Source organism: Semicossyphus pulcher, unplaced genomic scaffold (assembly GCF_022749685.1).
Source record: "Semicossyphus pulcher isolate SPU_LCO1_2020_fin unplaced genomic scaffold, fSemPul1.0.p SCAF_9, whole genome shotgun sequence".
NCBI classification, from domain to species: Eukaryota; Metazoa; Chordata; class Actinopteri; order Labriformes; family Labridae; genus Semicossyphus; species Semicossyphus pulcher.
The window spans coordinates 14,124,797-14,148,305 of NW_027211770.1; the positions used below are offsets into that span (position 1 = coordinate 14,124,797).

The 23,509-nt window shown below is 40.7% G+C and overlaps 2 protein-coding genes across 2 annotated transcripts in view; both read left to right on the plus strand.

Annotated features, from left to right (window-relative positions):
* The first annotated feature begins 2,661 nt into the window (after positions 1–2,661).
* On the plus strand, positions 2,662–5,419 carry LOC138583728 (tumor necrosis factor receptor superfamily member 6B-like). The gene is made up of 5 exons (XM_069655691.1): positions 2,662–2,679; positions 3,828–4,206; positions 4,621–4,800; positions 4,902–4,983; positions 5,102–5,419. Exons 1-5 carry the CDS (start codon positions 2,662–2,664, stop codon positions 5,313–5,315), a joined length of 873 nt encoding a protein of 290 aa, XP_069511792.1. The 3' UTR covers positions 5,316–5,419.
* A 1,374-nt stretch (positions 5,420–6,793) lies between these two features.
* The window catches only part of LOC138583762 (F-actin-uncapping protein LRRC16A-like), a 76,053-nt gene continuing 59,337 nt past the window's right edge, over positions 6,794–23,509 (plus strand). Inside the window, exons 1-2 of the mRNA XM_069655737.1 lie at positions 6,794–6,846; positions 11,491–11,588. Coding sequence (XP_069511838.1) covers positions 6,807–6,846; positions 11,491–11,588 — 138 coding nt within the window. The 5' untranslated portion in view covers positions 6,794–6,806. The remainder of the gene's footprint in view (positions 6,847–11,490; positions 11,589–23,509) is intronic.

Here is a 23,509-nt window from a genome sequence, read left to right on the forward strand (position 1 = left end):
TAGTTTTAGATATCGTTCTGGTATTCACGTACATATTTGAGATATAGTGCTTTGAAATATAGTAAATGTAAACAAAAACTGCTGATGGACAAAATGATTTCTATGTTTATAATGCAGCGATGTAAAAACCTGACAAATGATGGCACTTGGTACTTTACATAACTATAAAATGTGTGTTGATTTTAGGGGGACAAAAACCATCCTCATACATGATACATGATTAGAAATCTGCTGCCACTATTTTTCAACTACATTTTGTTCTGGATTTCCACCATGAACTTCTCGCACTGTGATGGTTAGTTGGTGTCCAGCCGTCTGCCTGGATGTCTGGAGTCACAAGAGTCTCACTGATTGTCCTGTCAGTGAGGTTGGGTTTTAAGGCATATGTATTCATGTTTAGGTTAAATCCTCAGAATGGCTTGAAGTTGAAACACTGTAGTCAGTTTATAGGTCAAGAATGTTTCTCCAAGTCAGTGTGAGACAAGAAAAATAGTCCTCAAATGCCAATTTAATGTCATGACTTTAAGTGTTGACCTCATTCTGAATCAGACAAGATTTCCCATCTCGGCTCATCACATCATTTTCTGCTTTTGAAATATCTTTTTCACATATTTCAAAATATGTGTTTTGTACGGGTGCCCGGAAGTTGTATGACCCCAGTCTGACTCATCGCATTTCCTTCACTTATTAGTAATATCTTCTGTAAAAAACAGAAGCAGAACCTCGACACAGCAAACATTTACGGACATCAACATCAAACTAACTTACCGACAGTGTTTCGTGCGCCAAATGTCCAAAACTCTCAATACTGTTTGTTGGCATCCTATGCTTGCTACAAGTCTTGTTTACTTACATTATTCATTATTAGAAAGGCAGTATAAGTAGACCCTCTAAAGATGAAGAAACATTTATTTTTTTCATCATCACGATCAATAAAGACAATGTAATCTGATCATTGTTATTAGGGATGGACAATATTATCTGCACGTTATCGGCATCTGCAGATAATGGCTTGAAAATGACACATCAGCATCAGCAGATATGTTATTTTTCTGCTGATATTTTCCGCCGATAAAACAACGCTTTAATTATGCTCAAATACTTGCTGATTCCCTAATTAAAGAAAAGAAAATGTTACATACAAATAAATATGGCTTTTTTACATAAACTAAGTCTAAGCAATTTTCTTAGTGAATGCGTTAATTTCAAAAAGCACTTCATTATGTTATTTCTGCATCTGCCAGTGGGCCACAACAATAAGAGTACAGGGCAGACTTATATTGGGTTGGAAAATATCGGCATATGGGACATCGGCAAAAAATTAAATACCGTGCATCCCTAATTGTTATCCATTATAAATATCCATACCTATTATAAATTATTATTATCACTATTATCTAAACATAACTCATGAATTATTATGCTGTCACATTCTGTGTGTCAGCCCTTTGATTCACTGGTGATCAGTCCAGGGTGGACTCGTCTCTTCCCCAATGACAGCTGGGATCGGCTCGAGCTCCCCCGCGACCCTGAACAGTATCCTCGGTGTAGATGATGGATAAATGAATTCTGTGGAAAGGGAGGAGGAGATGAGACAGGTTGTTATGTGTGTGTTTGGCTCACTGCAGTATTTTAATACCATTCGTCTCCATTCAGTTACACTGAAATACAGTACACATACTGATCGGTGACTCACTGACTCAGTGACACATTTTCCAGAGGAAAAGATTATTTTAGACGCACGTAGACATGTTTAAGACTGTTTCAACACCTTGACATTTTCCTTGGAATTTTAAGGATGAGGTGTTTTATAGTTATTGTGCAAAAACACTTGGCTCATATTTGATACATTTAACAATTTCAAAACCTCAGTCAGGAGCCTTAATATGTGTTTCTTTAAGCTTATTTCATGTAGCTAAATAAATGAAGGCCTTCAATTAAAGAAATTAAAGCTTTTCACTTATTAAAGATTAATTTAGGCACAGGGAAATGTTTGTGAAGTGTACATGTAGTGATGAGGTCTTTTTACATCTGATATCCTAAAATGCAACCATTTATTTTAAACTGATGGAGAAATTTCAGTGGATGTCAGAGAGAAAACACAGAAAGAAAACACCAAATATGCATATATCATCTTATACAAAGGTGATGGTTCAGGGTCTCATATTCTAAAAAGGTCTATTATGGGGCAGTTTTCTCTGAATAACAGCCCTCACAGCAGGAGAGTGGGGCAGAACATATCAGGAGAGACATGATACAAAAGGCATGTGTAGCACTTAAGGTGTGCAATTTAGACAACTGTGGGTCAACTGAACCTTTAGGTGTCAAATGTGATAAACTCGGAATAACTTCCAGTAAATGAGAAGCTGATTTTGTCATCAGTTTCTTCTCATAGACGAGAGAGAACCAGAAAGAGCCGTCATGATTCTACGTCACAGAAAAACTGCTTTTTTTTGTTTTTTTATAATCTTCATGCCTGTGTCGTGTCAGATTCAATGTAAAGCTAGATGTGGAAGTGGTTTGACCTTTTTAATAAAGATTTTACAACTCATTATTCACAAACCGCAAACGCCCACTCAAATACATAGTTCCTCCACGGTTTGCTACGGTATAAAATGAAGCTGATAGAACAGTCACAGCCTCTTCAACAGAAGTGACAACATGCAGTCCATCAGCATGGTGAGTATTCTGGTTGAGTGATGTCTGAATGTAGCAGAGGCACAGCATGATGTGTAGCGCTGTGATCAGGTTTAATCAAAATTATCATCAGATGTAGACGCAGTTAAGATCTTGAACTTTGTCTTTGCCTTTATGAGTGATTTAAGAAATATTTGTGGCTCTTTATTTTAATGTTGATTTGATTTTTTTTATCACTATAGTCAAGGACTTGTAGCAAATGTATAATCAGTGGTTTCTCACAACAGATGCCAGAACTGTCTGTGTTTTTACAACTAGAGACGCAACCAGTTCATCTGTTCAGTTTTGGAACTCTAATTTAGAGCCGCCTTTGTCTGGAAAAAGGCCTGAAATGATTAGACTTAGACTTAGACTCAACTTTATTGATCCCTTTGGGATGACTCCCTCTGGGAAATTCAGTCTCCAGCAGCTTATACAGTATAATACAATAGGAAAGAATCAGCACACAGAGGGTAAAAAATAAAGATCAAAATATATATATCTATCGATATATATATATATATAAAAAAGTACAAGTTAGGTCTTTAGTGGACACCAAAGACTCTATAAGAGAGTTTAATATCAGGTTGAGCTAGAAAATGTATATTATCACACTGAAGGCTAAATTGAATTATATTTTGCATCCATGGGTCTAAGAGAATCAGCTCAAGTGCACTGATTGAAAAATAATCTTGCAGACTGCTATGTGAGAAAGAGCTGTAATCACTATCATGCAGGGAAGGCAATAATAGGTTGCATATTGATGTACAATATAACATTTAACACTTTTTTGTACAATGCTGTGAATCACCAAAAAAAGGTGCTGAAAAAGTCAGTTAAACTGGACAATCCAAATAAAACATGAGATAAATATGTATCAAATTACAGCTGATGTGGATGATGAAGTTATGAGAAACTCATTTGAAAAATTATCAACAGTTTTTAAGGTAACTTTTCTTATATCACCAGTTTAATTCTAATATCACAGTGACATTTGTATTTTTTTAAGGACTCTGTTGTAATCTTAACAGGCTGTTGTATCCTTCTAGGAAAAGAATGGTACAGATGGTAGTAAAACTAAGTAACAAAAATAGCTTAGATAAATTAAAAACACAAAGAGAACAGTTCAGTAACCTTCCTCCTCTCCTCAGATGCTCTTACCTGCGCTGCTCCTGCTCTCCGCCGTCCCCCGCTCCGCCTCTGATCCCACCTTTGAGCGCCACGACCCGCTGACAGGAAAGACCCTCGACTGTGTCATGTGTCAGCCCGGCACCCACATGTCCGCGCACTGCACCGCCACCGCGCCCACCCGGTGTGAGCCGTGCAAAGCCTCCCACTTCACCGAGCTGTGGAACTACCTGCCCAGGTGTCTGTACTGCGGCACCTTCTGCCTGGGCAACATGGAGGTGGAGTCGGAGTGCACGGCAGTCAGTGACAGAGTCTGCCGGTGCAAAGAGGGCTTCTACTGGACTTATGACTTCTGTGTCAGACACACAGAGTGCGGGCCTGGACGCGGAGTTCACACCAAAGGTATTTACAAGGGACAAGATATTTTTGTTGTTATTTGTGTCATGTATTTTTGCCACTAATTATATGCTACAAAAGTACTTGAAATCTTACGTATACATTTTTCCTTGCGTAAAACCAGTAAACAGATTTTTTTTTAGCAGTGCACGTGCATCCTAGGATTGCATCAATAAATAAGTCATATAATGCCAACAAATCTTTAAAGATATAGCCAACTATTAATACAATAAAAAATTAGTCAATCCCTTATATATTTACAGGAGTAGCAGCCCCCAAAACAATCGCATTTAATGTCAATGTAAAAATCTAAGTGTTCAAGGAAACTGCAGAAATACACCCGAGCACCTGGTTCTCCGGAGCCTCAGTGGTATTTCAATACACTGTAATGACCTAAAAATGTACTTACATTTTCTACAGGTACTAGGCACAACAACACTGTTTGTGAAAGATGCTCCGAGGGCACCTTTTCCAACTCGTCCTCTGCGCTGGAGCCGTGCGCAAATCACCAGACGTGCGCAAGCGGAGAGATTGTGCTAGTTCCTGGCTCGACATACCACGACACCGTGTGTGGCACCTGCGAGGGTCTTGCAAACGGAGGTGTGTACTTCTCCTTAAGTTTTACCTGCCTATTTTAATTATGCAAAATTCATTTGTAACAAATGATTACCACAAACTCACGCAGTACACTTTGTTCTCAGGTGAGACGCTCAGGACATTTTTCGCAGGCTTCCTCAACGCGAACAAGATGCCTGTGCAAAAAATGAAGAGATTTGTCTCCAGGTGAGCCCTCACTCTGCCCTCCTCTTACTTCTTCTCCTTGCCTCTTTTCAACAATTCATTTCATCTCTTAAGTCACTCATTACATTGCCTCTTCTAACCCTTCATCTCCCTCTCACAGGTACGTCAGGAGGTCAGCAGAGGAGAGCCGGCCCCGGCACAGAGGTCATCTCATGGATCACATCAGAGCGTGGCTGGCAGAGGCCACACATGAGCAGCTGACACAGCTGCCAGTGATGCTGAGAGCCTTACATTTCAACAGCCTGACAGAAAAGCTAGAGAAGAGACTCAGCGAGATAAAGCACCAGAGTCCAAACTGTCATGTACTTCTCTGATGTACTGTTAAAGACTGTTACAGAGCTCATGGCACATACAGAACAGATACCTCGTATTTTCTTTCACGTGCAGCTAAATAAAGTCCATGTTGTGACAATCTCAAGCAAAACAACCACTGTGTCACCCTGCAGTTTAATCAAGCCTGGCTGTAATGTACCCAAATTACCACAAGGTGTCGCCCTCAGACCGATTTTACGCTTGTCGTGGTGGCATAAAACCCTTTAATATAGGCTTGTAGTATACATACATTTCTACAAACCTGGTTTGAGTAATTGAATTCCTTCTGTTAATGTATATCTTCATAAAATTTTCCATATTTTAGAGCTGTTTTGTCAAGAAAATAATTTTAAACTAGATGACAAGATGTAAAATTGGGTTTATTTTATTATTCATTAATACCGGTACAGCAGTACAGTTTCATGTATTTCAATCATTTATTAGTTTAATATTTTTTAATATTCAAACAGTAGGCTTTCTGGTTTAACACCACTTCTCTTTGTAAGTGCAAAAAAAGACCCCTTGGATGCCCCTATAGTGGATAAAACATGATGAACTGCCCTCTAGGGCGCCCTTGCACTGGCGAAAACATAATGTAGTGCCACATGGGCTGCCCTACATAACAGGAAATGTTTGACTGTAAATGCACCAAGACTTCTGTGTGCCGGTGTTCAACATGCAGCTGCCTGCGGTGCCCTTTTTATTTAGTTTTTGCCCCTGACCTTTTTACCTGCTTACTTTACTTAAAGTAAGCCTACACCAGAAGTTGTGAATTTAAAGTGATTTTCTAATCTGCTAGTTAAAATAGGCCTAAAATTATCTCCTATAATGGGTACATTATCCATCGACAGCAGCTTACTTTTGTATTTATGTGAATACAAGCCTCTAATACAGTCATTGAGACACGGTGTGAACCCCTCAAGGACCGCTAGAGGTCTCTGATTCCCAGCATTGGAAGCGCGCGTGCATCCTATTCATTAATATCTGTCTGACACCACCACCAACGCCCCCTTGTGCCACGCCACACCGCCCCGGCATCGCATCGGCTCCCTGTCTGTCGCATCAGCGAGCGGGGAGGGGCCCCGGTTCCCACTATTGGCTGCTACTGTATTACCGACAGCTTTACGGTAGGGCAGCGGCCAGAGAGGATGTGCGCGAGCGGTGTTCCTTTCATCTCCCTGAAGCGCTGAATTTGCCGGGTTTCAACATGATTTTACGAGGACTCTAGCAGCATCTCGTTACTACATTTACTTCAGCATAAAACCTTTAAACCGCGCGTTGTTTGAACAGAAAAGAGATGCGCCCGGATGCACGCGGATACATTGTCCGGACACCGCGAGAGCAGGAGAGGAGCATGTAACCGGGAGAAACGCACCGGCGGCGGCACCACCACCTGACTCTTCTCTCTCGCGCTCCTTGTTTCCTCATAATTTGAGGCTTGTGGATGTGTTGACTGAGTTCTGCGCGTTATATTGGATTTTATCTGCAGCAAAATGAGCGAAGAAGTGTCAGAGGTTCCCAAAGAGCTGCTGGGTAAGAACAGACGAAATGGACCATTTGTAGCCATGTGTGCAGACAGGAACAATCACTGGTACTGACTGTAATATACAAATCACTGTGCAGGGTGCATGTGCTCTTTAGCGAGCTCAGTAGTGACCTTATTGAACTACTATACAAAATATTCCTTACATACTGAGATACAATAATAATCTTATTATCACCCACAGTATTGATAATATTCAGCCCCAATATGGGCAGCTTTATTTTGAAAATCCTGTTGTGATAATTAGTATACCTCTAGCTACACTAGCCTCACTAAAACCTGTGGTTAAACAGACCTTACTTTACACAGCACAGTCTGTTTATAATGTGTCCAGACATTCAGTGCTTGAGCTGCAGTAAAGCTTGAAGCTGTGTATACATGGAGCCATGCTGCTGTTGATCAAGGTGCCTGTACTGTTAATGTGATGTAGACCTCAGCCTATATTTGGAAGAAAAGCTGAATAGTTTAGATGTGAGTGTCATCCCTCTGCACATAGCTTACAGGAATATCACCCCCACAGATACTTGGGCTTGTAACCTCGCTCCCTCTTTCCTTTTTGCCTAAAGTCTGCCCTTTTCCTTGTGATATATGTGTCCTGATTGTGGACATACACTTTAAAGTCCTGCAGGCTGTTTGGCTCAAGCTCAGGGTTTCTTTGTTTGGCAAAGTAGCTCAGTTTTTGACACCTCAGTGCAATGTTGGACAAGCACAAGCTCTTGCGGACACACCAAAGCCTATAATGTTCTTTTGGCTCGGTTTCCTCCTCATAAGAGACACAAAGACAACAGCAGAATGTAGATGAGGCTTACAGGAAAATGCCAGGTCATGTAGTCACATGGTTTGGCATGCTTTCGTTCACTGAGTCATGGAATTTCTCAGCCAATCAGTCGCTTATTTCAGTCTATCAAAGTAACTGTGGTCTCATTTATTTACGTCCCTGTGCCCTCACACAACAAAAGTATGTTTCTTGTGTTAGCTTGATGTGGGAATCCCAAGCCCTCAGTGTTAAAGATGTATGTTACATGCTGCTTAAACCTTTTGTTTCCACTTAAGTGGCTTCAAAGTAGTTAAAAGTCATCATATTGAGCTGTGTCTGTTTCTATAATATGCTTTACATTCTGTATCAGCTTGTTCCAGCCCCTCATTGAAGCAATTGTTTACACTGAGTGAAATCTTAGACGCAGTATTTTAAATAACTGCACGTTTCCATCAATTGGACAGATTTTTCCAACATTCAGGCAAAGATCTTTCTTATATTTGGACATTTTGGGATCAAACTAGAGTTTAAAATGACCATAACATTGCAAAATTGGAGGTTTATGTTGCAGATGAATTGCTCGTGTGGACATCTTCTCTTTTATATGACTATCGACAGACAATCCGGGGTTGAATCTTCTCCAGCAAACTCAGTAGCAATCCTTTCAGTTTCTATATCACAAACTGAAACATGTTGGTTAGCCTGCTGACATACTGAAAACCTGTTTAAATGAGACACATTAGATATTTTCCCTCTCTGTAGCTCCAGATTTCTTGGTCCAACCTTCACTCAGTATTAGCGTCAGCAAATTCTCTATCTTCATCCCCTCTCCCCAAGAATTTTCCCGACTCTAGCAGACTTATTTCTCCCACACTGCACACTTAACATAAGGAATTTGGTTTGTCATGAGGTATATTGTCATGTGGCGATGTCTGGATGAGCATTTAAAACCAGCCCTTGTTTAAAACATGCACTTGTGTGGGTGATTCAGCATCATGCAAGATCACTTTTGGCACAAGGAGACTCTGCACGATGCTGCACATGGAAACACCGTGGAACAAATACAGCCTCTCACTGCAGAGCTACAGAGGGTGTTACATTGTGTTTTTAATGAAATAGGAATTGTTCAATCTGTCTGGTCTTGTTGGCATTGATCCACACAGGATTAAATATAGATATTTTAATGAGATACTTTCTGCAAGGAGAAGACAAAGGGTTCCCCAGCAGAGTTCAACAGGCGGTTAAAGCTGTTGAGAAGTTATCGGTGTCATGCTGAGTAAAAAAGCAAAAAAAAACGGGGAGCATAGAAGAGTTAGAAACATTTGTCTCCAAGTATATGCAAGGGATGCTGTCTGTAAACTAGTTTCTGTGTGTAAGAGAGAGATGCCAAAGCTAAGAGACATTAAAGGAAAAGAGGATCAGATTGAGGAGCAGGGGATCAGAGAAAAGCACAGCTGATACTACTGAACTGTTCGCTCTCATCTCTGTGGCCCTTCTTGGGCTCGACATTTAACTTGGACTTGCTCAGAATAGCAACAAGCAGATACGTGCAACCACATCAGCGTAAAAATGTGCACTAGCTGAGGGTCAGTAAATATGAGATTGACTTTACGGGCTTGTGAATTGTTTGTTTGAGCTTTAACAAGGCCACACGTATCTCATTTCTCCTCCTGGTACATGTGTCCTAACCGCCGGATACGAAGCAAAGGGCAGCTGGGTAGTAAAAATCCAACCCCTGTCACAGTTTTAATGAATGAGCCGAAAAATTGAATTAGTAGAAAATGATATATTAGAGTCTGAGGGTCATTAAAGAACACCAGGTTTCATTATGTGTCAAACACACTGGAGACGTCCATGTGACTTACTGGGAGAATAAGGCGGCTGCAGTTTCAGTGCAGTTCATTCAGCGAGGCTGGCAGAAGAGGCATTTTCCTAATTATTACTTTCACTTTGATCTGTTGATGGTTGGAGGAAGCCTGTGGGCGAGCCTACACACATGCCAGCACAGATGTACAAACACAGAATCGCTCTGTCTCAGACACATGTGCACAGACTATCTCAGCCGCTGTGATGCTGCTGAATGAGGAGCGTGGCGAGGCGGCTGACCCAGTTCTGCTCTCTAAGCCCGTTCCCTGGCAGCGTAGGCTGCCTCTTAGTGTGTACAATCGATCTAAACAGCAGCACACACTCGGCATACTGATGAAAAAATATTTATCAGTCTGTTGATTTTTAAATCCTACATGTGAGCTGGTAGGCTACCAACACATTTTGGTCATTTTTATGTCAGTCACTGGACTGTCCACAACTTTAAACAAGTCCAAAATATCTGTATTGAATGTCGACCTTGAGATGAACTTTTCTCTTGCATGCTAACAGCTAACAATCTGTGCTCGCTCTAAAATCCAACTTGGGATAAATTCCCTTTACGCTGTGCCACGAAAGCTGTTTACCGTTCAGATTTCCCAACTTCCTCAAATGCGCCAGAAATGATCTATCCGACCTCCGTTCAACAAACAAGTATTTTAGACGTAGTTTTCTTCTCCTCTTGAGGACAGACCTGACAAAGCTTCATTTTTACTTTTTACTAATCTGCATCATGATGTTGAAATTTCTTTAAACTTACCCATTAATCGAAGTAAATCGCAAGAAACACTTTTTCTTTATCGGGTCCATGACGCTGAAGTTAGCCAGAGTGCAGCCTCTGTGTAACTGACTATTTACAGTGAAGAATTAGTCCAAAAACTAGCATCACCAATTCTTCTTGCTTGTCATCCACCATGTTTGTGGACTCTAAAGTCGCGTTTGACCGTGCAGGATTCTGTGAGGTTTCCAGTTTTGAGAGTCGGGACTCTGGTTGTCGGCTAATTAATCTGTTAGTGTGTGGTGTGCTGTGTTATATATGCTGGGTCATATCATTGCTCTTCACACACCATTTTTTTTTTAATGTTTGCATAAACATAACATAAATGTAACGGGGGGCCATCCTCTCTCTACATCCTTTTATCCAGAGTTTTTAACCCCGCTGAGGTCACAACCCGTCCTTTTTCTGATATTCTGTTCATTTCCCCAGTGTTCATCGTGGGTCCGTGCTTTAGTCCTTAGATAATGAGTCAGTCTTTCCATGCAATATGTTTCCTCTATTATGTCCAACCACTGTGCAGGGCTTGGGTCACTTTGTAACCAGTTCCTTGTGATGGCCTTTTAACATGCAAGTATCAGGATTTTGAAGAGGTTTTTCCTTTTGAATCATGTCACTGGGAATCAGGCCAAGTTACACGATCCGGGGATCCCTGGGAATCTTGTAACATAAAATCTTCTCAATAATCTGAATAAACTCGTTGAAGAATGTTTGTATTTTTATACACAGCCAGAGAATATGTAAGTGATCGACATTCATTTCCCCACACTGTCTCTAGCAATGCTGCTGTGTACTTAATTATTTATTTTTTTATTTGGAGTGTAACAAAGAAGCGGATTACACTTTTTCACCCAATTCCCTCCACTTTCTAGAAACTAGTGACAGTTTTACACCCAACCAGGCACGATGGAAAAAGAGTTGAGATCTGACACAAAGTAATCAGACCTCAGAGGAGAGATTAATGACACACAGCACAGATTAAATGAATACTAGAAGAAAAATCAGTCCACCCATGGCAGTTTGTGATCTGCTTTTAGTTTAAATGTAGAAATCCTGACTCAAATTCTGAGTCTGATTGGGTCTGTGTTCAAACTTTGTGCTAACGAGCGTGCAATTTAGTATTTTCTTTGATATGAAAATGACTTTTTTTGTTTATTTTAATTGAACTACTGTCAAAAAGATATTTTTGACTCTGATTCTCTCCCTACTTTCTCTCTCTGTCTCCTCTCCTCTGTGCAGAGAGTGTGAGGGATGCAGTGGGGAGGAAGGTGAAGCTGTCGCTGAGGAAAAGAGTCAAACTGGAGATCAAAGGAGACAAGACGGAGAACAGAGTGTTGGTGAGTCAACTATTGTTGCTTTCAAGCTACTTCTTCATTAGGGGGAGTAAAAGCTGCCAGTCTTTTTGTCCCACATTTCTCTGCTTTTAAAATATACAATTTAGTTTAAGAACATCAAAACCTCTGCGCTCCTCTCTTTCTTATCTTCAGCACTTGAAAGACGTTCATTATTTCACCCTTCAAAGTGAAGATCACTTCACTGCTTTGGCACTATGTCTTTTCCAGTTTAGTCTCTCTTTGATTTTTAGGAAATTTCCTGAAAATCAAAGGAACAGTTTGTGAGGAATAGAATGCACATCACTCCGAGCATCCTCTGTCTCATTTAGTCCGAGGGCTGTTTAAAGGGGGGAGTCAGCCGGGTGAGCGGCGGCTTGAAGTGACGTCCTATTAGGAACATTTCACAACTGTTTCCAAGGAGCATCGTTATCTCTCAGTCCCGCTGGTCACATTCGTTTTGAGTGGAGCCAGCAGCAGGTTTCTTACACCACTTGAATCTTTGTTCATGAATAAGAAAGTTTTATTAATGATTGCCAGAACGCTCCCAGGATTGGGATAATGGGATTTTTTTCTGTAGGGTGCATGTGTGCTGAAGTTTTAAGACTCTCATGCAAATTGCAAAACAAAATGTTGCACAGGATCTGAATGATTTATCGACTTGAAATTAAGAACCAAGGATTCATTAGGTGACCCTGTGGGTAAAAGCTTTAACACTGTTTTCTTGTTACCAAAGATCGGTATCAAGAACCGGTAGTTTTTGGGACCGGTTCATGATTGGTCGGTACCAAAAGTACTAATAAGCTCATGGACAAATGGTGCTCCTGTTGGTATTTAACGTTAACATTCTGTCTTATTTAATGTCATTTTTGTTCAATTGTGTCATTCTAACGTAGCTGGCGTCCATCCCCTAGTGATGACGAAGCTGCCGGCGTCAGGCAATGACGTTTCATTGTTGTGGTCTCATGCTGGAGAAAGTCTTGTAGGTCTATAAGAGTTTGAAAGTTTGGGCTGACTTAACCAAATTTAACTCTGGTGCATCTTCGTGCAATTTATGTAAAAAGGTAGTTACGTCCAAAGGGGGGAACGCCCGCAACCTCGTGAAACACATAGAAGTTCAACAGTCTATAAATCTGAAGCAGTGAAGGGTGTTCTTTTTTTTTTTTTTTAATAAGATTATTTTTTGGCCTTTATTGACAGAGAGAGAGAGAGAGAGAGAGAGAGGACAGTGTTCGAAACAGGGGAGGAGAGGAGGAGGGATGACACGAGGCAAAGGGCTGAGGGTGGGAGTCAAACCCGGGGTTGCCGCATTGAAGACTGTAGCCTCTGTTCATGGGCTGCTGGTTAAACAGCTGAGCTAAACCGTTGCCAGTGTAACGCATTGACTGCTTTAGCAAAGTGGCTAATGCGAATGCCGTTGCTAGCGTTACTACTAGTATATCCTCAGTGCAGGCTCCGAGTCCTGGTCTGACACCCACGTTAAACTCGTTATCCTCCATTGCTAAACGAGGGAAAATAAGACTGGAACAAATGCAGAATGTCACAGAGCTGTCGCCAACTTTATTGTAAAAGATTAACTTAATTACAGAGGAGTCTAGTTGGTTTAGGTACACCAGAGACGGTGAATTTTGAGTTGACATGACAAAACTTTTGCTTGTTCTTGAGGAATATTGACCGTTCCTTTTCTATGTTTTTCTTTACTTAAATGTCTGACAAATTAGCTATTAGCTGTTCATGTTTCAAGTCTACCTACAAATACACAGGCAGCTGTCACTGGCTTACTTTCATACCAAAGAACACTTGAAAATGTGGAGATTTTCGGGCACTTTCTGTAATTTTTAGAGCATTTATTCATGTTTATTCCTCTCCGATGTTGGAAATCCAGTTGCACATCTAACAGTGTGTCTCTTGGCCAGGTGGAAATAGCAGCTTAGATCATTAACTACTGGCCACAGAGCAGTAAAATCCATTGACTGCTGAATAATTAATACCTGGTAGATCATTAAAAATGCATACTGGCTCTTTCTGAGCTTAAAACTGATCAAAGCTGAGGATAGTTAAGACAGAAAGGTTCCCTGTATAAATCGGTGTCTGAGCAGGGTTCATAAAGTTTGATGGCTGATTCACAAAGCTTTCATTTGCTTTGAATGAATCTGCATGATATTTAATATGTGTGTCTGTGAGGGAAAATGACAGGAGCCTTTTAGTTATACAACTCTCAGTGGAATAAGAAGCTTTTAGTCGCACAGCTCTGTGTGGAGAAGAGAAAAGAAAAGTTTGAAAGCTTTGTGAAAAGGCTCAACCATCAGCCGGGCCCCTGGGCATGTTTAACTTTTATCTCAAGTCACTTGTAGTAACTGAAAGTAACTTAAATACATCATCGAGGGACATAAGCACTGAGAGAGAGGTGAGAGACAGAAGTGATGAGCTTCTCGGTCACATATCTGTACTCGCTAAACGATCTGGGAGCACGCTGAGGCGGGGAGCAGCAGGGAGAGCGAGATTTTCTAAGGAATGCAATAACTCATGTCAGTTTATGTTGTTTAATCATTTATTGGAGATACATGTCAGTACTTAATATTTAACAGAGTTCAATCCAATATAGTGTAACTAAGCATTAATGTCATTTTTTGCAACCGGGGCCTTAATCCTTAATCTGTTTTGAATATTTAGAAACTTCGACTCTGACAAAACAAACAGCGGAAGCAGTTTAAGCCTCTGAAAACCTTCCAAATAAACTTGTGTTTTATACAAATCTGCTAAAACTCTTGTCTCGAAATCCAATCTAAAGTAAACAAAGTAGGCCCCTGGATTAGCTTTTGTAGCTAGCTGTGTATGTATGTAGTTCTTGGCAATTTGCAGGGTGATATATGCATATACAACCCATAGTCAGCTTGGAAAATACCAGAATTTCCCAATAGAGAAGAACCAATAGGGATATATGGTAAATGGACTGTAGTTATCTAGTCTTCCAACCACTGTAAGTGCTTTTTACACTACGTGTCTGTGAGGGTTCTCAGTCATCCAGGTCATCGTTATTCAAAGCTTAATCTAATAGACTAGACACTACACTACATGTCCCAACCCTTTCAAGCTCACATTCACACATTGATGGCAAAGGCCTAAGCACCAATCAGGATCTACAGACATTCATACCCTGTGACTATGCCTCCAGGAGCAACTTGGGGTTCAGTGGCTTGCCCAAGGACACTTCAACATGAGACCGCAGCAGTCAAACCCCAAACTTCCGACTGAGAGACGACCGACTCTACCTCTGAGACACAGCTGCCCCATTATATGGTGTCCTTGATTGGCAGGGCATCTCCTCCCTCTCCTTCATTAAAAATTCCCCAATCTGCATAGTCTCTGCTTACTATGTACTACATTTGTCCTTTAGTAAAATTACAGCCGGAAACAGAATGCGTCTGTGCCATCGTTTAGTGGCAAGTTGTTGAAACTTAAGCTAGCTTGAAATGTAGTAAGTTGTAAGAAGTGGTTGCCATAGGTTGCACATAATATACATAGCATCACCTCGTCCATTAACGGGATTGGCTCCTTAGGTTTGTGACGTCACCAATCTGAAAACGTGTTGTTCAGCCTGTCCTTGGTACACTGCAGTTTAAAAGCAGACAGGCCCAGCCATGGAGATGACTGCTTATGTTGTCCCTGATATGTCTTGTAGCACATGAAGAACACCACATGGAGATGTTTACAAGGTTAAACACTTCATTTCACTGGAGGGGGTCTTTAATCATTTCAAGTAATGTAATATTCATTGAAGAAATGAGTGTCTCTAACTTAAAGATTGATTGCTATTTAATCATTTTAGTTTTGAGTTGATAATCAGTAGTTAATTATATTTTTTTAACTGTAGACAATAAAAATAACCATCTTTTACAATGTAGTCCAGTCAATAGCTTATATAGTTTGGGTCTGATTCACTTGACGTGGTTATGACAACAATGTTTCCATGTAGGAGCTGGAGACAGAGGCTAGTAGTGCACACACTGACGGAAAACAATGCAAAGCAGTGGGAGTCAGTACTGGGAAGTGAGGAATTCCAGTGGAGTGCTTCTGGTATTTCATCCAGACGCAGAGCATGAGAATGACTCGGTGAGTTTGTATCAACGCTCCGCTTGACTCGCTGAACAAATAAACTTCTGTTTGTTGTTCTGCACAGAAACACGGCCGGAGAAACTGATTATGTAGGAAATGTCTGCGAGGGAACACAAACATGTCAGGGACTTTTAGCCTGTGAATGTTGTACTATCTCATGTGAGACATGATGAAAGAACAATATATATGTTTAGACTGATTTGAGATCAGATGTTATCAAATAAATGTCGGCTGTAAAGTGAATCAGTATCAAGTGTGTCACTCCGCTAATTTTACACATGAAGATCTCTTTACTGCATGGAGCTTTTCATAACTTAAAAGTAACCCAGATGACATTCTCATCTTGGGATTGAGACCTCAAATACTCAAGAGAAAACGTGGGATCTAAACTGGAGGCGTGGAGTTGAATGTTCACTTCTCAGGGGGTCTAACCAACAAGACTATCAAGTTTCATTACTGGATGTGTAGGGTCCATCCCGGGCGTTTGGAGCCTAAGGACCTGTTTCCACTCACGGCATCCTTTGCGCTGGCAGCGCCTATTTTCTAAACAAAACCATGCAGTTCAGAATTTTCAGCGCTCAGCGTTATCAGCGCAAAACACACTGAGCTCTCAGTTGAAAATAGTTCAACTTTTGGAACACCGCGAGGATCGTCAATGTCACTTCAAGAAGGGGCGACATTTACGATCTCAACTTTGTCAATAACAGTGGCGGAGAAGCTAATCTTTTCATTTTTTTTTGAGGGTTCAATTTCCAGGTGTAGAGCTGCTGCTAATAAAACATGATTCCTTTTTGTTGTTTTTATGTTTCATAGTAAAATTTTCATGAATACTAATATTAAATTGACATTGCTGCCAAACTTCTAAAGAACCTAAATAACATTACTAAGTGGCATATGTATACATACAGTTTATAAATCACAGTAGAAGTTATGTAAGTGGATTGGATCAATAAAATAAGCATGTTAAACGATGGTCGAACAAAAAGAAAGATGTGTGATTGTAAATGTTTAATGAGTGGAAAGACAAGGAGGCAGTGCAAACTGTGTGTCGAATAAAGATGTCCAGAAACTTAACTTGCATTTTTCACATCTGGGCATGAAAACGTTTTTTCCTAAATTTCTAGTTTGACATTATTTTGAACTTATTGAGAATGTATGTGAGAGACTTTGAATGACTATACTATGAGTAGTGAGCATCTATCTTCCTTTACTACATACCTAGCTACCTAATGCATAAGCTATATGAAAACATGCTCTTCCCATTATGGTATTTCCAAGTATAAATCACCTCAAATGTCTAACATACATCCATATTTCCCACTGTGATTTATTTAACAGATTTGATGTTATTATCTGACTTTTATTGAACTTGCTCGCTGCACCCACACACAGTACAGAGCGTGATTTACTGCAGACAGCACATGGGATCTATCTACAGTGTAAACATCTAATGAAGGGAGCAATATGGTGATTTCCTATATCACTTACTTGTCTGTCAAACGCACACAAGGCTCCCCCCCTTTTTTCCCCCACAGAGCTCCTCTCAGACCGGGAGTGGAGCACTACAGCGCCCGAGGCGTCTCTTAAGCACACTAAAGCCTGATAGATACAGTCATACACCTCCTTTGAAGACAGAGGGATGATGGAGGTAGCGATAATAACATCAGTCCATCAAACACACCCAGGGGGAGAGGGGGGAGGAGGGGAGGGTGGAAGAAGGAAGGAGGGAAAGGAAAAAGGGGCAATGTCACGTACTGCATAGGGCAAAGGGGATGGAGGGAGGAAAAGTCTTAGAGAAAAACAGCTGTGCTCTCTAAAGGTCTTACATTGTGACGGATAGAAATGATGAGTTACAAAGTGTGAAGCAGGAAAGAATATTCTCACACCAGCAAATCATTTAACAAATATTGTGTTTAATCAGAAGTGTATAATTAGGAGATAAGTACCCAAACTTGTTAGGATACATCCTTTAATGGACCAATCTGCTCCAACTGTCAAGGTCGAAAATATCTCAACAATCATTGGACGGATAACCATAAGTCTTTTAACAGACATCCCCAGTCCCCAGAAGAATTACCCTTCTGAGTGGTGATACCTTGTCCTGCCTGTGTTGCACCTGGAGGTGTTGAAATTGCTTGTTTTATTGATATGTCTCAACAACTTTTGGCTGGATTGCAATAAAATTTGGTGCAGATGTTGACGGTGCCCAGATGATGAACCCTTATGACCTTTGGGATCTGCTAACTTTTCTCTCAAGTGCTAACAGCAGCTCAAAGTTGAAATGTCTCCACACCTACGAGAACGATTGGTATGTAGCTTTGTAATAGAATTCATGGTTTCCAGATGATGAACCATACCAGCTTTGGTGATCCCCAATTGTTCTCTAGTGCTGACAGCAGCTCAAAGTTTTCACCTTTCCAATAATGTATAGCCAAATCTTCCAGAGGGATGGGGACAAAAATGTGTTCAGGTATTCATAGTTTCTAGACAAATAATCCTACTGACTTCGGTGATGCCCTAACTATTCAACTAGCTGATTTTTAGTGAACTGTCTTAGCAAATGTTTGATGGGTTGGAATGAATATTGGTGCAGACATTCATTTTTTTCCCATAGGATGCATTTTGAATCACATGAGGGATTCCTTGAGTTTTCTTTCGCAATAAAACTTGTCATATACTTTGGTTATTCCCATAAGCCTCAGTTGTATATTGTGTTAAGTGAAATGAGCAGATGTTAGGATTTAATCATGCTGGACTGTGGATCTGAACATCGTCCACATCTGCAAAACAGAACAGCTTGACTCCCATTATCCTGCCTCTGATCACAGTGCTTGCTCTTGTCCTTGTATTAGTCATGTAGCAGTGTTACTCATTCACAGATCCATTACTTCCATTGAAAACGTTGACACTGGAGGGCTGGCGCAGTGTTGTGTTTCCTCTTGATCTCTTGGTGTGAATGAAGGAGAGTGTATGGGTGTGTGCTTGTCCCAGCCACAGGCTGTCACCGATAGTTAACTGCTTTATTGCCTCTCATTGTTTGCTTTGTATGTGGGAGTGGCACCAATACAGCACAGACGGCACGCTGTGAGACAAAGCTGAATATCAACACGGTTACATCCAGAGGAGCACAGATTTAAATCGTATTCTAGTGTGCAACAACACAGCTTTTATACTTATCAATGAGGAGTTTCACACACAGTCACTCAAACTCAGATCTGACTGCAGGTTGTTGGCATTCACACGTTTCTGGTGGTAAATCAAACATATGTCCCAAAATGACAGGTGTACTTTGCTTTCACATGCAACTTCAGAGAATAATCTGTCGCTCAGTTGTGTTGTGTTCCACAAATGGGCCTTGGTTTTTTACCCTTGTTGGTTGTGCTGTGCTCACAAATATAGCTATATTAACAGCTATGTAGCCAACTAATGGGAAAGGTAGGGCATGACAGCATGAAAGTAGCTCTCTTTTATGGATCTGTTTTCTTTGTTTTGACTTTGAAATTAAAAGAACCTGGTCTTTTTTTCTGTCCCTACACAAGTTACAAACTGTACTTTTCTCGTTCCCCCTCCTCGTTTCATCTTGATTTACACCAGGATTATTTTTGATATGTTTATGCAGACAATTTTCAGGCACATAAGATACAAAAAAGATAGTATCAGCTCTTGCCATTTCATTAATTTGTCTCTGTGAAGACTAATCGTACCAATAACTTATCTACCACTTTAGTTATTAAAAGCAAGAAGCCTGTGCGAGTCAAAGGCTGAACTATATTTTAAAAAAGTTTGTAGTACGAGTATTTAAACAGAGAAACTATTCTGTATTTTCTCCTCTCTTAGTCCTCAGCCTTGCAGCTTGTCCTCATGTGACTCTGCTGATAACAGCCTTGAAGAAAATTAGGTCTTTTACTGAAGAGTAATTCACTGGTATTTCTGAGTCTACAACATGACGAGAACCTCTTACAAAAAAATGTCTTAACGTTTGTATTTCATTGTAAAATAATTGCAACATTTGGACAATGATGAAGAAAGCAAGTTAGGCACTCTTATTCTGGTCCCCTCAGTGAGACTAAATGTACTATAATGTGTTCCTAAAGAAGGAGATGCTGAGACCAAAGCATAGAACCTCTAACTCGTCTTTCCCGCCGTCCTCCTCTCCTTCTCTTTAACCTGGAGGTCTGTCATTAGGGCCAGTGAGAAAGAGGATGTGACCCACTTCTGTACTCCCTGATGATCACCTGTGATGTCCTCTCATGGGAACCAGCAGAAGTACTTTTTGTTCATTGTACTAAAACTTTTCCTCGAAGGCTGCAGAGCAAGTATCCTTCACATTTATAATTCCCTTTGATAAAAGACCACAGCATCCAGTCGTTGCTGTAGGCTGCTGAAGTTTTTTAGTATGGCTACAGTCTTTATAGTAAGAGATTTAAAATAGCTGTGAATTCATTAAAACATTAACATGTTAAGTATTAATCACAACCTGAAAAGGCATTATTAAAGGGAGCGAGAGATGTGACAGTAAATGTTGGAATATAATCCATTTTATAGGGTTGAACAATCAGCTGTATTTGTGTGTGCGAAAGAGACATTAAAATTAAAATCTTTAATCATTGATCATATATGATGTTTGTCTCGTCTGCTGCATTATATTCTCTAGTTTAAAGACCTACAATTCAATCTATTGCTGGGTTTGTTATCTCATGAATGCCTAGAGGGAATATCTTTAAAGAGGGGTTATTGTGCCGTTTCACATTTTAAGACATATATATAATGTCACAGTGTTGGATGTCCAGACTAAACGTGGGTGAAGTTTCAAATCTGTAGGTAACAGTATGTTGGAGTAATCCCCAGGCTTCTCAGCTCAGTCTGCAGGCTGCTGTGAACGACAGGTTTCACACTGTTTATTCTGCATGTTGCACTTTGTGACTTCACAAAGTGCAGCCTCAGCAGGCTTCGGACAGCTGGCCAATCAGAAGAAAGTGAAGCCCATTTTGTAGGGGCGGGGTTTCTTAAAGGGACAGAGCTGACTGAGTTGTTTCAGACAGAGGCTGTATGAGGGCCTGCACAGAGCACCGGTGTGAGATGTTTTTAACTGTAAATTATGCTAAGCTACTCCACAGGTATCAGAGAGTGAAACATGAAGCTTGGAGGATTTGGCACAACAGTCACTTGGACTGGAAGACACCCGATTAGATTTTGGTGGTTAAAGGTCAAAGGTCACTCAGACCTTACTCCATTCTTGTGTGACATGATATCTCAGCAATGTCTGGAGAGAATTTTTAATACTTCTGGTTTCTTTTATTTTTTTCATAATTGGTTCATTAAAATGATGCCATCAGTGGACGATTACTGGACAAACTCTCCTTGTTGTGCCCTTCACCTACCTTTTTCTGCCATCAGGAGGTCTACGGACAATCACAAGACCCCTTTACAATGTCAGTTCAAGGTGGGACTGTTACGCCTCCTAGTGACCTTTTGCTTCCATAAGGTTGGAAGAAACACACACTGGCGGAGCTTCATTATGACGGAACCACAATGTGAAAAGGGCTGCATACTGTACATACGGTATATGGTTCCTCCTGTAAATGATTATGATGTGACCTATTTTTTTAGGTCTTGTTATGGCTTTGTTTTGTTTTTAGGTGAAGGTATTTGTTCAAATTTCACTATACAAATACAGTATATCCCCCACCTAGGCCAGAGCTGCACTGTTACTGTAACCTGACTTGTTGTTGGAGGCATTCAAAGACAAGTTGTATTTCTAGTTTTTACAACTATTCAGTGGGTGTTTATGTTTCAATATTTGTGGCTGGAGCTGAGTCTGACAGAAAACCACGCAGCCTGCCCTGCGTTGCTTTCATTTTTGAGGTTGGGAATCATGTTGTATTTACAGAACGAGCTCTAACCTTTGCTTGGTTGAGTGGACATGAACATAGACATGCTGTTCTTTGTCCTGTAACAGAGGTTCAGCCTGAGTTCAGACTGTTCTAATGTTGTTCGGCACATTATCACAGTTAACTCTGCATCAAGGCCACCGTAATGCTGTGGTGATTATTAACATGATTGGGGTTGCATTGAAATCTAAGCAGGCAGAACAAATGTGTCAAACAGGTCACAGATTCCCCGCTGAGTGTCGGCCATGGGGCTGTCTCTTATGATTTGTGTTTTGTCAAGAGCACTAGATTTGACCTTTGGTGTTTAACTTCAACAATAAGGGATGTTTTACCTTACGAGCCATGCGTTTTCAAGCCTTAACATTCAGGCGTGCTCAAAATTCAACAAGCCGACAAAGTGAGTCAGCCGGTGGAACAGTTCCAAATGATTCATCTGGTTTTCTCGTAACCTCCAAATGATCTGAGACAATGACTTTGCAATCTTTAAGAGCACTAATTCAAGGTGTTTATATGTCTTTGTTTATGGACTAAAGGGCCAGAACACAAAGATATTTAATTAACAATGATATACGACCACAAAGAGCAGCAAATCCTCAGATTTGAGAAAGCAGCAAATATCTTCAACAATTAATCAACAATCAAGGTAGCTTTTGTTGTTGCACCTTATCAAATACCTGTGTCCTACTTTTAGTTTTTAAATGGCCAAAATTAACTCTTAAAACAAAAGATCTAGTGCAGTTTTTAGAGTGTTTTTTAATCCCTCTCTCTTGCAGCCTGTGCAGGGAAACACAGAAGCATCAACACAGACGTGTCCCAGCTGGCTGTGGCGAGGATTTAATTCACCTTCTTTCTCTCTTGGAGCCGACGGAGTCAACTTTAGTTCAGTCCATCTGTGAAACGTCAGCGGTGACCGGGTTCCTCCCTCGCACAGATCTAAATATGGATATCTTTAAGTATTTAGTGTTCTGTGCCTGAAATAATCTCATTAGTTTCACTTCTTTGCTCCAGATCAAACAGAGCAGTGTGTTATCCCCTCATGCATTAAAAGACGATGAAACAACCTCAAATACAGTCCACAGTGATTCCTCTCAACGTGAGGCTGATTTGCTGTGTCACACTGTGACCAGCTCGACCAGAGCTGTGTTTCTGAAAGCAGATGCGAGTTAAGGTTAGTCAGGAAGTCTAATTTTAGTTCACTCTGTATCCACACCGTGTTATCAGACTTCTTTCTGAGTGTTCTGGTGTGTGCAAAGTGCTTCACTGACTGACTCAGCTCAATGAGACGGTTAATTAGGATGAATTTTCTGTGGAGTTCTGCATGTGTGTGTTTTGGTTAATTTTTGCCTTGTGGACAGGGAGCACACCCCCGGACTGCCTGTCAGCACTTAATTGCGAAGAACCAGACATGGCTACATCCCAGCCTCCCTGAAGTTCAGGAGAAATTAAGCTTTCACAGGGTTTTATTTTGCATTAAGGAAGAGTCAAGAACAGAAAGAAAGCATAAAGCTCATGTTAAAAAAGACAATCAGTCCAAGGTGTACCCCTCCTCTTGCCGAATGACAGCTGGGATTGGCTCCAGCCCCCCGCGACCCTGAACAGGATAAGCGGTATGGATGGATGGATGGATGGATGGATGATGTGCTGATGTAACACCTATCAAAATAAGAGTCTAAACTAATCTTTGATCCTGGAGTGACCTGGCTGATGCACTTTGCTGTAGTTTGCAGTCAGAGTTACCTGAAGCAGTGTTGGTGATGTTCCCAGAGATGCAGCCTGACTCGACTGCAGCAAAACCAGTTTGTATATTTATGTATGTATTGTGGTGAACATGGTCAATTTCCAATGTACAGCAAACAAAACACACAACTTACTTTGACAGCACTTAGCAGTCAAAAATAATTTGCCCTACTGGGATTACAC